Here is a 12,959-nt window from a genome sequence, read left to right on the forward strand (position 1 = left end):
TCCATAAAAAGTCAAATAAAAGAATCCTTTTAACAGTTTTATTTATTTGAAAAAATGAAACTCTAGTGATTTTCTCTTTTTTATTATGGTGTTTTGTGTGATGTATTTAATGACGTGGTGGAATCTTGACCTTGGATGGAAAACAATGGCCCCTTGAAATAAGAACAGGAAGGGTGAGATTGCTCGAAACTCTTCAAGCGACAGCTTTCCTACAATTTTTTCAAGAAGAGAAAGTTGCTGCTTCTCCGGTCACCCCATTTTCAAGGGAAAATCAATTCAAAAAATATGAAATCCACTCCTATCATTGTCGCCTTTCCTCTTTTTTGATAAACATAACGCGTTCTGATTTTCATACATTTTGTTTTTTTTTCGTCGGGGGAGAATCGGATGGCGAAGACGGTTTTGTTGAGTTCCGATCCAACGGTTAGTGCCAGAGCGGTGGAATTGAAGAAAGAATTGCAAAGTCTGGTTAGGACCATCGTCGACGATGAGGATTACAGCATCCACGCCGTCGATCAAGCTAAAGATACTCTATGTGCTTTGAGACATCTTAAGCTCAATAAACAATCTACGGCGGCCACCGCCACTACCACCACCACGTCATCCTTGAAGTTACATGAAGCCTTTTCGTGTCCCGAAGAGTTTAAATGTCCTCTTTCTAAAGAGCTTATGAGAGATCCTGTCATTTTAGCTTCTGGTCAGGTAATCGGCCTTGTTTCTTTCCATTTTATGAAAAAAATTTGAATTGTTATTTGGTGATTTAAAGGAATTGAATTTTAGTTGATTGAGGTGAGATTTATCCTCAATTCATATCGGTTACAGTGAATTTCTTTTTCTGCATATATGTTTCAGTGAGAAATTTACCATCATTTAAGAGTGATTCTGATGTAATTAATTGAAATTGAATATTACAAAGTACAGTGTCGATATTTATACTACTTTACTACTTTCTCAGCTATGTGAAGATGATTGAATGGTATCTAATGGATAAATTGCACATTCTTTTAAGATGATTGTTTTTATTAGTTTTCTTTTAATTTGACGTTCATGGATTTGAGCCCTCCTTTAGGCTGGTTGTTCTAGTTTGCATGGCTTCGACTAATTCTCACTCGATATGTGTCTTGAATCCTGATTTGGTTTCATTTTGTGCAGACATACGACAGACTATTTATACAGAAATGGCTGAATGCGGGCAACAGGACTTGCCCTCGGACACAACAGGTTCTTTCACACACACTTCTCACTCCGAATTATCTTATTTTGGATATGATATCGCAGTGGTGCAAGAGTCAGGGGATCGAATTGCCAAGCCCTGTTATGAATGGTAAAGAGGAGGGGGTCACGGTAGCAGAACGCGATCATTTCTTTTCTTTGCTCGAGAAGTTAACTGCTGTGCTTCCTGAACAGAAGAAAGCAGCAAAGGAGCTCCGGATGTTGACGAAAAAGATGCCTTCATTCCGGGCTCTTTTTGGTGAATCTGTTGATGCCATTCCTCAACTGCTCAACCCAATCTCTGGCAGCGAATCTAAAGGTGGTGTTCACCCTGACCTCCAGGAAGATGTGATCACAACACTCTTGAATCTTTCAATTCATGACAGCAATAAGAAGCTTGTTGCTGAAACTCCAGCAGTTATTCCTCTTCTTATGGAAGCACTGAGATCCGAGACTATTGAAATAAGGTGCAATGCAACTGCAGCACTTTTCACTCTATCTGCTATTGATTCTAACAAGGCACTTATTGGTAAATCAGGTGCCTTGAAACCTCTGATTGACCTTCTCGGTGAAGGTCATCCATTAGCTATGAAAGATGTTGCTTCTGCGATATTTAACCTATGCATTATTCATGAGAATAAGGCAAGAGCCATGAGGGATGGTGTGATAAGTGTCATTTTAAAAAAGATTATAGACGGTGTTCTTGTTGATGAGTTATTGGCTATCCTTGCAATGCTTTCAACCCATCAGAGGGCTATGGAGGAAATCGGGGAGCTTGGAGGCATTCCATGCTTGCTTCGGATTATCAGGGAGAGCACTTGTGAACGCAACAAGGAAAATTGCATTGCAATCCTCCACACCGTATGTCTTAATGATCGAACCAAGTGGAAGGCATTAAAGGAAGAAGAGAGTACCCATGGAACGATATCCAAACTTGCTCAAGATGGAACTTCTAGAGCCAAAAGAAAAGCTACTGGCATTCTCGAAAGACTGAGGAGGGCTGTTAATATTACTCATACTGCATGAAGACATTACTCGATGCATAACTATCGAGTGCATCATTTGTAAATTCTGCTTCCAACACCCAGTGATCAGGTTTGTAAATACTTGTGCCTCATCAGAGTTTTTAATCTCGGTTTTACGAGTTTGCTGTTGTTAATAAACACTCTGGAAGCTTATGTTTATAGATTTCTCTTTTGTCTGGTCCAATAACTTTCTTTTCTGCAGGCATTTTGGCGTTTACAGGTAACAGAATCTTGGCTCTTTTTTACTTATTTCCTATCATACATATGAATTTGTATTCGGATTTCAGTGTGCATTAGTTTCTTTCGTTTCAAACCAATAGTTTCTTGCACAATATCGCATGGCCGTTTTTAGTAGATACTTGAGTTTTACCTGCCATATGTGTAACTTTAATCCATTTGCACATCATCCTTCAACCTTGGAATTATGCCATAAAAATGTTTATATTCTAACTTCTGCTTTGTCCATAACATATTGGAATATTTCTGGTAATAGCAGAAAAAAATGGGCTTGTACTGAAGAAAGAAGCAAGGTTTATATGACACCATGGATGGTTCATAATGGATCCAAAATGTTGGAATGAATGGTCCCTTAAAAGGGTTGGTAAGAACGTGTTGATATTTTGGCGATTTCTGGGGTTGTGGTCCATACAATTTGCTGCCCCCCCCCCCCCGGCTCCCTCTGATCTCAAAAGTATTCTCTATTGTTACATGCCTAATAAATTCCAAACTCCCACCGATTGGCATCTTATAGCTATCATCCTATGATTTAAAGGTAGGAGGGTAATTTTCTCATCTTTTTTCGTTTAAAGGAATTAAAGGACTCTCTTTATTCTCTATTTCATAGCTCTCAAATATCTCCAAGCCCGGTCTTACGCGATGTGATCAGTGATTCTTTATTTATATCAGAAATACCACGAACTAGCCTTTATAGAAAATCGATATTGATGTGGTAGCTTAAAAGCATTTTTTTTAGATTATTCTTGAAAATTAACTATTGAAGTAATCTCTAAGATTCATGATTCTTAGGTAATTTATTTTTGAAAAAAATATTTTTTATCTTTACAATGAATGTAATGCTCTCTTTTCGCTCGTGTTCAAGTCTGTATAACACACTCTAGGAAAAAAAGTGTTACATCCATTATTAAATAATATTTATAAGACTAATCCGAGTTGCCATCAATAGCCAATATATATATAAGAGACAATAGTAATAATCATTTGAGTCGGATGAAGTTAAAAAAAACTTTTTATCTTAAATTTAATTCTGATTCTCTCATTTACAGAACTCATCCTAAATCTGAATAAAAAAATAATTTTATAGAATCGCATAAGTTATAACTTATTAAATGTGTATATTTTGACCCTGCCAAATTGTGTCTACTCATAGTCAAAACTATATTTATTATCGTTTTAAAGTTATTTTTATAATGTTATATTTTTCAAGTATTTGGCTCAGATGTTACTTGAAAATGATAACACAGGCTTTCTACCTCCGAGTATCTGTAGGTGAAACTTATTTTCTTCTTCTGGTACTCATCTTAGAGCTAAGATTAGCAAATATTGCAAGTCTGCTTGAAACTCCAATAGGAAAGTGACTTACTTATATCCATCTCTACACGTGTTGCTAGTGATAATTGACGTGTGGTTTTGGAGGGGGGGGGGAATTTACCATTCTAGAAAACGTGGGCGTACGAAAAGTTCCAATTCCTTTTTCATTGAAAAGCGTGTTGGTTTTGCGGCCTAAGATTTTGGTGCCCCCAGCCTTCCATTAATGTCAACGCATTGTGGTATTAGGAAAGTGCCTAGTGTTTATGATCACCTAATTTATGATTATATGATTTGAATTTAATATACCTTCGTATAAACACAGCATTTTAAACATAAAAAACTGTTCACGACGTTGAAATGCTAACTGAAAATGCAGTTTTGGTTGCATCCGTATCTTTCAATTCTCCAGGAATCAAAAGAGAGGGGCGGGGGGGAACAGACCACGATTCATTGCTGAAAATTGAGCAGTTTTAACCATTGCCAACATTTGTAATAATCATGGAATGTTTTACAGCATCATGTGGCTGGCTGGCTGTCTAAAATAAATCCAAAGAAAGAATAGAGGTACTTATTTGTTTCGCCAAAGCAAAAGCACGAGGGAGGAGGACAATTTGGTTCTGCTTTATATTTGATGCCAAATGCAATGACGCATACCTTTTACATTTTGCCAACATTTGTAATAATCATGGAATGTTTTACAGCATCATGTGGCTGGCTGGCTGTTTAAAATAAATCCAAAGAAATAATAGAAGTACTTATTTGTTTCGCCAAAGCAAAAGCACGAGGGAGGAGGACAAGTTGGTTCTGCTTTATATTTGATGCCAAATGCAATGATGCATACCTTTTACATTTTTACTTTAATGTCACACCATTCATGCGTTAAATTGTACTCTGGGTCCAAACCAAGGTATTCATTTTATAAATATGTACAATGTTAACTGCTATGACAATAACTGTACAATTTCAAAGGTAAATGACATATCCATTCTACACTCAACCAACAACTTCAAACCAAAAGCAGATATGCAGACTATCACCATTTTACTTCACAATACTTCACTCTGCTGCTAAATCATGGGCATGTCCAGCAGATTCACCTCAACATTTCACGATTTAGTCCATCTTGTACGCCCACCCGTGTTCGTCTAAATATGCTTGCACCGCTTCCTTTATTGCCAAGTTCGGTATAAGCTGGGATTGGTCGAGCGGCTCGCGTGTGATTGGATCAAATTTACCAACATGAATTGTCAGCAAGGAAATGATTCAAGTTTAGTGTTAAGAGAGACAAAAGATATCCAAACAACCCATGTTTCCAAAGCAAGCTACCTTCTGAAGATGGTCAAGGATCATTGCTCTCTCATACGTAACTCCACTCGGAGTAATAACAGGATCACGGAAAATATCAAGTGCGATTTTACAACACAAGTAATCCGGCACCTGAAATTTTCCATCATGTCTCCAAAATAAAACAAAATAGCAAGTATAGATGAAAATGGAAACAATATATATAAAAATAAGCAAACCGCATTCTTACCTCATCCGGGATGTCAGCTTCAGCAGCTTTCCTAAACACCTGTCTCAGAGCCTCGAGTTGTTCCATATGAGAAATGCTAGCCTTATCCAAGAAACCTTCTGGTTGAGAATCATCAAGGAAATGTTTTTCTCTAAGATCAGTTTCACAAGCCTCCCTGCAAAACCGAAGAAATAATAGCATGAAGCAGAAAATAAACATTATGAACAATTCTCCATCAAAAACTTGAAAGGATGCAATCATTCCCCTCGAATCAACGGGCTAAACTCACAGGGATGACATACATCAAACTTTGCAACTCCCATGATCGCTTGGAAGATGCATGCTCCCATAGCAAGTACTTCGCTTTTGCAAGCTCCTGCCAAATGCCATCTACCATATAACCTTTTGGATTAGCACCCCTTCCAAGATCCAATGCCTACACAAACAAATTAGCTTTTTAACAGCGGGTCCATTATGGATGCCCCAAAAAAAAATTGTTAATTGAAAACTTCCACATTCAGCAACACACATTATTGATTCATGAACCTAGAATATTAGGAACACAAACAATAACCGGACTTCAAATGCCAATGCCTAGTACATTAGCTTAAACCTTTTCGGAAAATCATCAAAACTGACTAAAGTAAATCCAAAACCTAGCCATGTATTAAGGCAACTGCTTAAATCGTCACCACTTGAGACTATTGATAGCATTCATCCACTCAAACTAATATCTATGTAACAGAAAAAGCTAATAGCACAGGCTAATAAATACCTGCTCATATTAATGATTAAACTGACCACATTGAAAGCAGCAGTATGCACTAATACTAGAACCACTTTTCCACACTCATAACATACTGCCAACTATGGTTTACATAGCAGAGCTCAAATTCATCCACTTAACTTCTATGCTCCATGCGCTAAGACCAAGCTTGTTAAATACAAAAGCAAATAAAGAATCTCCAAAATATCTGGCAAGACGATGTTTCCTGTGCAAAATATGAACAAACTTAGAAAGAAGGTTGTTATTATTTACTAATTGATTTACAGCCTTTATAGAGAGGATAAGTTCATAAAAATGAAACAATACCTACAAATCAGTAATATTCCTAAGAATCATTGACTAAGATTAGATGCTAGTTTACAAGGTAACTCCTAGGACTAAGGTAAGAAATCTGTCCTTAATCTTAGAAATTCCAACACTTTCCCCCAAGCTGGAGTGTAGATATTTATCAAACCCAGCTTGCCAATAAGTTCTTCAAACATGTTTCTGGTCAAGCTTTTGGTTAACAAGTCTGCAACTTGTTGTCTAGTAGGCTTTGTTTTAAAAAGCGCGCCTGAGGCGCTAGGCGAGGCGAGGCGTTTAGAAGAAAGCCTCCGACCACCAAGGCGGCGGCGAGTACATGAGGCGGCGATTCAGTCGTCGGAGGCGGCGAGAGGCGATGAGGCGACGAGGCGATGCTTTTAGCGATTCACGTACAATGACCCATTTCACGTACAATTATTTGCTTAGCAAATAAACAGGCCACTGTAACAGAAAGATCAACAGCCCTATCCCTGTTTAGATGTAGGAAAAACCTTAACAGAAACGACGAGAATTCATAAGCGAAATGAAAAGCTGTACCTGAAAGAGAAGAACAGGAGTGTAGAAGAGGAGGCACTCTTTGAACGATATTGCCGATTGAGAAAAACCCTAGGGTTTCAAGATAAGTTGACTATTTATAGTGTGACCTTGAAGGCTACGATTCTTTATTTCACACGTGGACGGCCTGATTAACATTGACGGTCATGGAAAGTTAAAATTTGGGCCGAAATTTTGAACTCTTTTTTAATGGGTCTCTTTTTGGTTTTATTGGCTTTTTTAGAATATGGATACTAAACTCACTTGTTTTATTCTGTTTTGAATTAAATCTAATTAAATAATAAAAATATACTAAATTTGATTGATGAAGACGATGAAGAGATAGAACATGATATTGGACTTTCTGAAGATGATGGGGAGGAGGAGGTGCTTGGGATTGATGTTAATGATGATGATGATGAAGATGAGTTTTAGGCATTTTGATTATTGATGATGTTTTTTATTTGTCTTTTTGAGATACAATATGACATATGCTACTTGGTGTTTTTGCTTATTAAGTTAATTATTAAGTTATTTTGTGTTTGAGGTATGATTATAAAATATTTACAAATGTTTTGTAAAATTAAGCGCCTCGCGTACGTGAATCCCTCGCCTCAGAGCGCCTCAAAAAATTAAGGCTTTTGGGTAGCTAATCGCCTTGGAGCGCCTCGCGCCTTTTAAAACACTGCTAGTAGGTAGGTAGGAAATGCACACTTCTCCCGAGTTAATCTTCTCTTTGATAAAGTGGCGATCTATTTCCACATGTTTGGTGAGATCGTGATGAACAGGATTATGTGCTATCCTGACAGCTGCCTGGTTGTCACAATGCATCTTTATAGGTCTGGTGTAGGGCACTTTTAGTTCTCCCATTAGTCTTTGTATCCAGATTCCTTCACATATACCATGGGATAGTGCTCGATACTCTATCTCTGCACTGCTGCGCGCTACAATTGACTGTTTTTTGCTTCTCCACATCACAAGGTTACCCCAAACATAGCTACAGTAACCACTTGTAGAATGTCTATCGTTAACAAACCCTGCACAGTCTGCGTCAGTGTATACTTCCACATTCCAGTTGGCAGTTTTCTTGAAATGCAAGCCTATACCAGGAGTCCCTTTTAGATACCATAATATCATGTACGCAACTTCCAGGTGTTTCTCTCTTGGGGCATGCATGTACTGGCTGATAACACTCAGACCGAAGGCTATGTCTGGACGGGTGTGAGAGAGATAGAAAAGTCTCCCAACTAGTTGTTGATATCTCCCGTTGTCAACTTCTTCTCTATCCTTACCAGTCCCCAATTTAAGATTAAATTTCATAGGAGTTTCGACTGGTTTGCAACCCAACAAACCGACTTCAGATAGTAGATCAAGAACATACTTTCTTTGAGAGATAGAAATACTTGCCTTAGACCTTGCTACCTCCATTCCAAGGAAGTATTTGAGATTTCTCAAGTCCTTAAGTTCGAATTCTGCATTGAGGAACTCTTTTAGCTTCTCAATTTCGCTTGAATCATCTCCTGTTAATATTATATCATCCACATTAACAATGAGGATGCAACATTTTCCACTTTTCGAGTGTTTGTAAAACATGGTGTGGTTTGCCTGTCCTTGAATGTAACTTCTACTGATCATAGCTTTAGCAAATCAGCTTAACCACACCCTTGGGGACCTTGGAGATTGCTTCAGTCCATATAAGGACTTCTTCAATTTACACACTTGGCCCTTGCTCTCTTCAAACCCAGGTGGAAAGTCTATGTACACTTCCTCATTTAATTCTCCATTGAGGAATGCATTTTCACATCCAATTGAGTTAAAGGCCAATCCAAGTTGACAGCTAGGTATAGAAGAACTTGAATAGTGTTTAGTTTGGCAACCGGTGCAAACGCCTCATCGTAGTCAAGACCATAAGTTTGTGTGAAGCCCTTAGCCACAAGTCGAGCCTTGTGTCGATCAATATTGCCATCGGGTTTAAATTTTGTAGTGAAGATCCATTTGCATCCCACTGTCTTCTTCCCACTAGGTAGATCCGAGACTTCCCAAGTTTCATTGCTTTTTAGAGCCTTCATTTCTTCCATCACAGCTTGCCTCCACTCAATTGATTCAAGAGCTTCTTCTATATTTTTTTGGGGTTTCTACAGAATCAACATTAAACACAAAAGTTTTGTAAGACTTATATAAGTTTCCATAGGACACAAACCGAAAAAATAGGATGTTGAGAGCAGCTCCTTGTGCCCTCTTGAATTGCAATTGGAAGATAGATGGATGGAGATGGAGGAGAGACTTCTGTTTCAAAACAGTCCTCGGTTGGGGATGAAATTGGCACGGTTGTATCAGTTTCAATAGGATGATCCCGCCGAGAGTAAACTCGAAGTTCTGGAGCCTCGAGAGCCCGTTCTTGCTGTCTTCCTGAATCAGGTGGCCGTTGTTGCTCTTCGGTGGTGTGATTAACTGTGTTAATTTCTTGATGCACAGGGGAAACAATGTCTAAATTTGGGATTACAATGGCACCCCGATTATTAGGCTTGTTTGTGATAGTAGTGGTAGTATCAGGCGGTATATTGTGTACGGTATTAAGGGTCTCATCTTCATTGAGAGTCTCCCCCTGAAGATGAGATGCTGCAAAATATGGTTCATTCTAAAAAAAGGTGGCATCCCGAGAGACACATTTGGTGCAAGGTTGGTGAATAACACTTAAAGCCTTTTGTGTGGGGGATAACTAATGAAGACGCAAGTGTGGGCTCACGGATCAAGTTTGGATTGATTGGGTTGATGATTATGGACAAAGACTTTGCAACCAAATATTTTTTTGTGGTAGATTAGGAACACGAAATAAGGGAAAAGCCTTTTGAAGAGTATTTAGAGGTGTTTGGAGGTTTAGTACCTTTGGTGGTAGTCGGTTTATGAGATAGTAGGCAGTAAGGACAACCTCCTCCCACAAGTATTTTGGAAAACCCATGGTGAACATGAGGTCTCGAGGCACAACAATGAGATATCGGTTTTTTCTCTTGGAGATCTCGTTTTGTTGAGGGGTGTCAGGACGAGCTCTGGTGTATGATTCCTTGGTTAGAATAAATTGAGTTCGAACCATTGAGTGAAAGTTTTGGAATATTTTTGGTGTTTCGGATTTTTCTTTGAGAAGGTAGACCCAACAGACCCTAGTGTGGTCATCAATGAAAGTTATAAACCACCTAGCCCCCGTAACATTCTTTACTCTGTTGGCTCCCCATATGTCACTATGAATTAATGAAAAAGGTTGGGACTGGATGTAAGGTTTTAATGGGTATGGTACACGGGTATGTTTGGTGTGTCATAGACTTGGTGTGTTCCACGCCTTCACTCCAGTCAGCCTCATAATACATATTGAGTTCCTGCCATAGGATCTTCAGATTATTGTAGTAGTGGGTTACTTCGAGCGTCCCTTGTTGAATATCTTTTAATTTGAGTTTGATCTCAAATACTTGAGAAGCGTTTCCCAAATAAGAGTAGTTCTCCATGACTGCATCCCACATATCTTTTGCAGTCTTGAATAGAAGATAAGTACGGCTTATGTGGCTTTCCATTGAGCTGATTAGCCAGGACATTACAATTGAGTTGTTGAGCTCCCATGTAGAATAAGTAAAATCTTCTATGGTTGGTCGTGGAATTTCTCCATTGATGTATCCTAGTTTTCCACGACCACGAATCACCATAAGAACGGATTGGGACTATTATAAGAAGTTTTTTCCATCGAGAAGGTGATTTATGATTATAAGGGAGGAATTAGGTCACCTTGAGAGGTTACCTGATTTATATTTGGTGGAACTTGTGAAGTCCCAGATTCGGACAGAGTTTCGTCACCCATGGGAGGAAAGGGGGGCAAGTTTAGAGAGAGAAATCAAAGTTGAAAGAGGAGGATCGAAAGAGAAGGATCGGAATGATCCTAACGCTCTGATGCCATGAACAAACTTAGAAAGAATGTTGTTATTATTTACTAATTGATTTACAACCTTTATAGAGAGGACAAGTACATAAAAAGGAAACAATCCCTAAAAATCAGTAATATTCCTAAGAATCAGTGACTAAGATTATATCCTAGTTTACAAGGTAACTCCTAGGACTAAGGTAAGAAATTTGTCCTTAATCTTAGGAATTGCAATAAAATATAACTCTAACAAATAGTCTTTCTCGTGAGATGATATTTTTCTCTTCAATGCTCTGGTCAAATCTCCAAAAGAAAAGCTCTCAGATGCATCCCAAACCAAAATGCATTTCCAGTTATATTTCTCTTGCCCATCACCATCCCTTGACCAAATCTCAAATCTTTTTGTCAAGAATCCAAGTCTATATGATAAAATATACCAAATGAAGCCATCATAGCAGACTAAAGTTAAACAAAAACTTTTATTTCTTATATGACATGAGGTTCCTATATCCATCCAAAGCCAAAAAACACACACGGCATGCTTCAAAATGAAGATGCATAAGACATTTACATTAAATATAATGACCCTGCAACTGCCATACAATTGTATGAGAATAAAATAACAAATACATTAATAAAATGAGCACATGCATACTAGTTACTACATGTGATGATTGAACAAACAACAAAAAAAAAGTTGCACGTATTTACTTCAACAATCTCAAGCAAAAGAAATCAAAAGCATCCAGAATGCGATCCTAATTTAAAGGGTTTCCAGCATATAATTCCTGATTCTAAACAAACAGAGATTCATCATGTCATCTGTACCTTTTGTAGTTCCTTGACCCCTTCATCTAATTCTTGCTTTTTAAGCAATGCAACTCCCATCATGTAGTGTGCCTATCAAGTAACCAAATGTAAGTGTACCCTGATAGTAGCAATAGTAAAAGATAAAGTAGGCGGATAAAGCATAAACTACGCCAGCCACGGTTTTATGTTATTGAGGAACAATTAAAAATGAACATAACTACAAAGCTAAAGCCTGCAGCAAAGGAGGTTACATGTGAAACCTTTACGTAATAAAATGGAAACTTTAAACCGGTTGATAATTTCCTTCAAGTCATTAACATATTGCCAACATTGGAAAATCAATTTTTTTGTCTCTTGGGAAAATATATTGCCATTTAGATTCTGAATTGGAAATTAAATTAAATAACCGAAGACACATGATTATCTCAAGAGTTCCAAATCAGATTTGAATTGGTTTATACCTAAGACTAACACAATGTAGCGTCCTTGATTTTGTTTCAAGCCATATTCAGATTTTCAAATTTCAAATCGCCGTTTGAAAGACCAGTAAACAATTAAACTCGACTCATTTTCCTTAAATCCTTACAAAAAAATTAGAGTATGAATTAAAAACTCATTCATGATAATTAGGTGCACAGCATACTCTAAGAATCAGCATAAGAGAAGAAGAAATGAAAGGAGATAACCTTGACAGAAGTGTAGTCAAGCTGAATAGCTCGCCGGCAATCCTCTTCCACTTTCAACCAATCACTGCGTGATACCAATAGGAGACCCGTTAAAAAAACATTTCCCCCCCCTTAAAAGAAACATTTTTTTATATAAAATTACTTATAAAAGGATTGAATACATACTTCCGCTTGCGATGGCAAAGAGCGCGATTCGTCCAATATACAGGAACATTAGGGCATAAAGTAATCGCCTTTAACCCCCCGCCCCCCAAAAAAAACAGAAAACTAAGAAAATTAAATGATAAGCAGTAACAAATTAATAAAAAGGGGAAAGGTTTTAAACCTCGGTATAAGCATCGATGGCAGCCCCGAAACGATTTTTCTTAAAATAAAAGTTGCCGTCTTTCCTCAGTTGCTCAGCTTGTTTGGCCGCCGCCGTCAATGCGGAACCTGACACCATTTTCTTCTTTGTCTTTCCTTAATAGTTCACCGTAAAGCGTAAATCGATAAGAATTCAAGCTCGTTTCAGATAAAAGCAACCTCAAAACGCAGAACCCTCCACAGTTTTTACTTCTATTTTGGCCTTTTTTTTTTTCTTCTTCTTCTTATTTTGGGAAGTTGTAGCATCACATGTTTTGGATGCATTACCTCACAG

At 37.9% G+C, this 12,959-nt stretch overlaps 2 protein-coding genes across 2 annotated transcripts; one reads left to right on the forward strand and one right to left on the reverse strand.

Moving 5' to 3' along the window:
- The first annotated feature begins 221 nt into the window (after window positions 1-221).
- Window positions 222-2,607, forward strand: LOC120186420 (U-box domain-containing protein 9-like). The gene is made up of 2 exons (XM_039190357.1): window positions 222-702; window positions 1,153-2,607. The coding sequence occupies exons 1-2, from the start codon at window positions 388-390 to the stop codon at window positions 2,236-2,238; spliced, it is 1,401 nt and encodes a 466-aa protein (XP_039046288.1). The 5' UTR covers window positions 222-387; the 3' UTR covers window positions 2,239-2,607.
- A 2,153-nt stretch (window positions 2,608-4,760) lies between these two features.
- Window positions 4,761-12,895, reverse strand: LOC120186402 (E3 ubiquitin-protein ligase CHIP-like). Its single transcript, XM_039190336.1, has 8 exons — window positions 12,648-12,895; window positions 12,488-12,555; window positions 12,323-12,386; window positions 11,655-11,726; window positions 5,601-5,734; window positions 5,320-5,473; window positions 5,112-5,222; window positions 4,761-5,024 (listed from the first exon to the last, which is right to left on the reverse strand). Exons 1-8 carry the CDS (start codon window positions 12,762-12,764, stop codon window positions 4,899-4,901), a joined length of 846 nt encoding a protein of 281 aa, XP_039046267.1. The 5' UTR covers window positions 12,765-12,895; the 3' UTR covers window positions 4,761-4,898.
- Between the last annotated feature and the right edge of the window lie 64 nt (window positions 12,896-12,959).

Source organism: Hibiscus syriacus, unplaced genomic scaffold (assembly GCF_006381635.1).
Source record: "Hibiscus syriacus cultivar Baekdansim isolate YM2019G1 unplaced genomic scaffold, ASM638163v2 tig00113338_pilon, whole genome shotgun sequence".
Classification (NCBI taxonomy): domain Eukaryota; kingdom Viridiplantae; phylum Streptophyta; class Magnoliopsida; order Malvales; family Malvaceae; genus Hibiscus; species Hibiscus syriacus.

Coding starts and splice junctions, on each gene's coding strand:
- LOC120186420 (XM_039190357.1), top strand. CDS start 388: ATGGCGAAGACGGTTTTGTTGAGTTCCGATCCAACGGTTAGTGCCAGA. Junction 703..1,152: donor TCATTTTAGCTTCTGGTCAG/GTAATCGGCCTT, acceptor CATTTTGTGCAG/ACATACGACAGACTATTTAT.
- LOC120186402 (XM_039190336.1), bottom strand. CDS start 12,764: ATGGTGTCAGGTTCCGCATTGACGGCGGCGGCCAAACAAGCTGAGCAA. Junction 11,727..12,322: donor TTGACTACACTTCTGTCAAG/GTTATCTCCTTT, acceptor GTTACTTGATAG/GCACACTACATGATGGGAGT. Junction 5,474..5,600: donor TGGGAGTTGCAAAGTTTGAT/GTATGTCATCCC, acceptor TCGGTTTTGCAG/GGAGGCTTGTGAAACTGATC.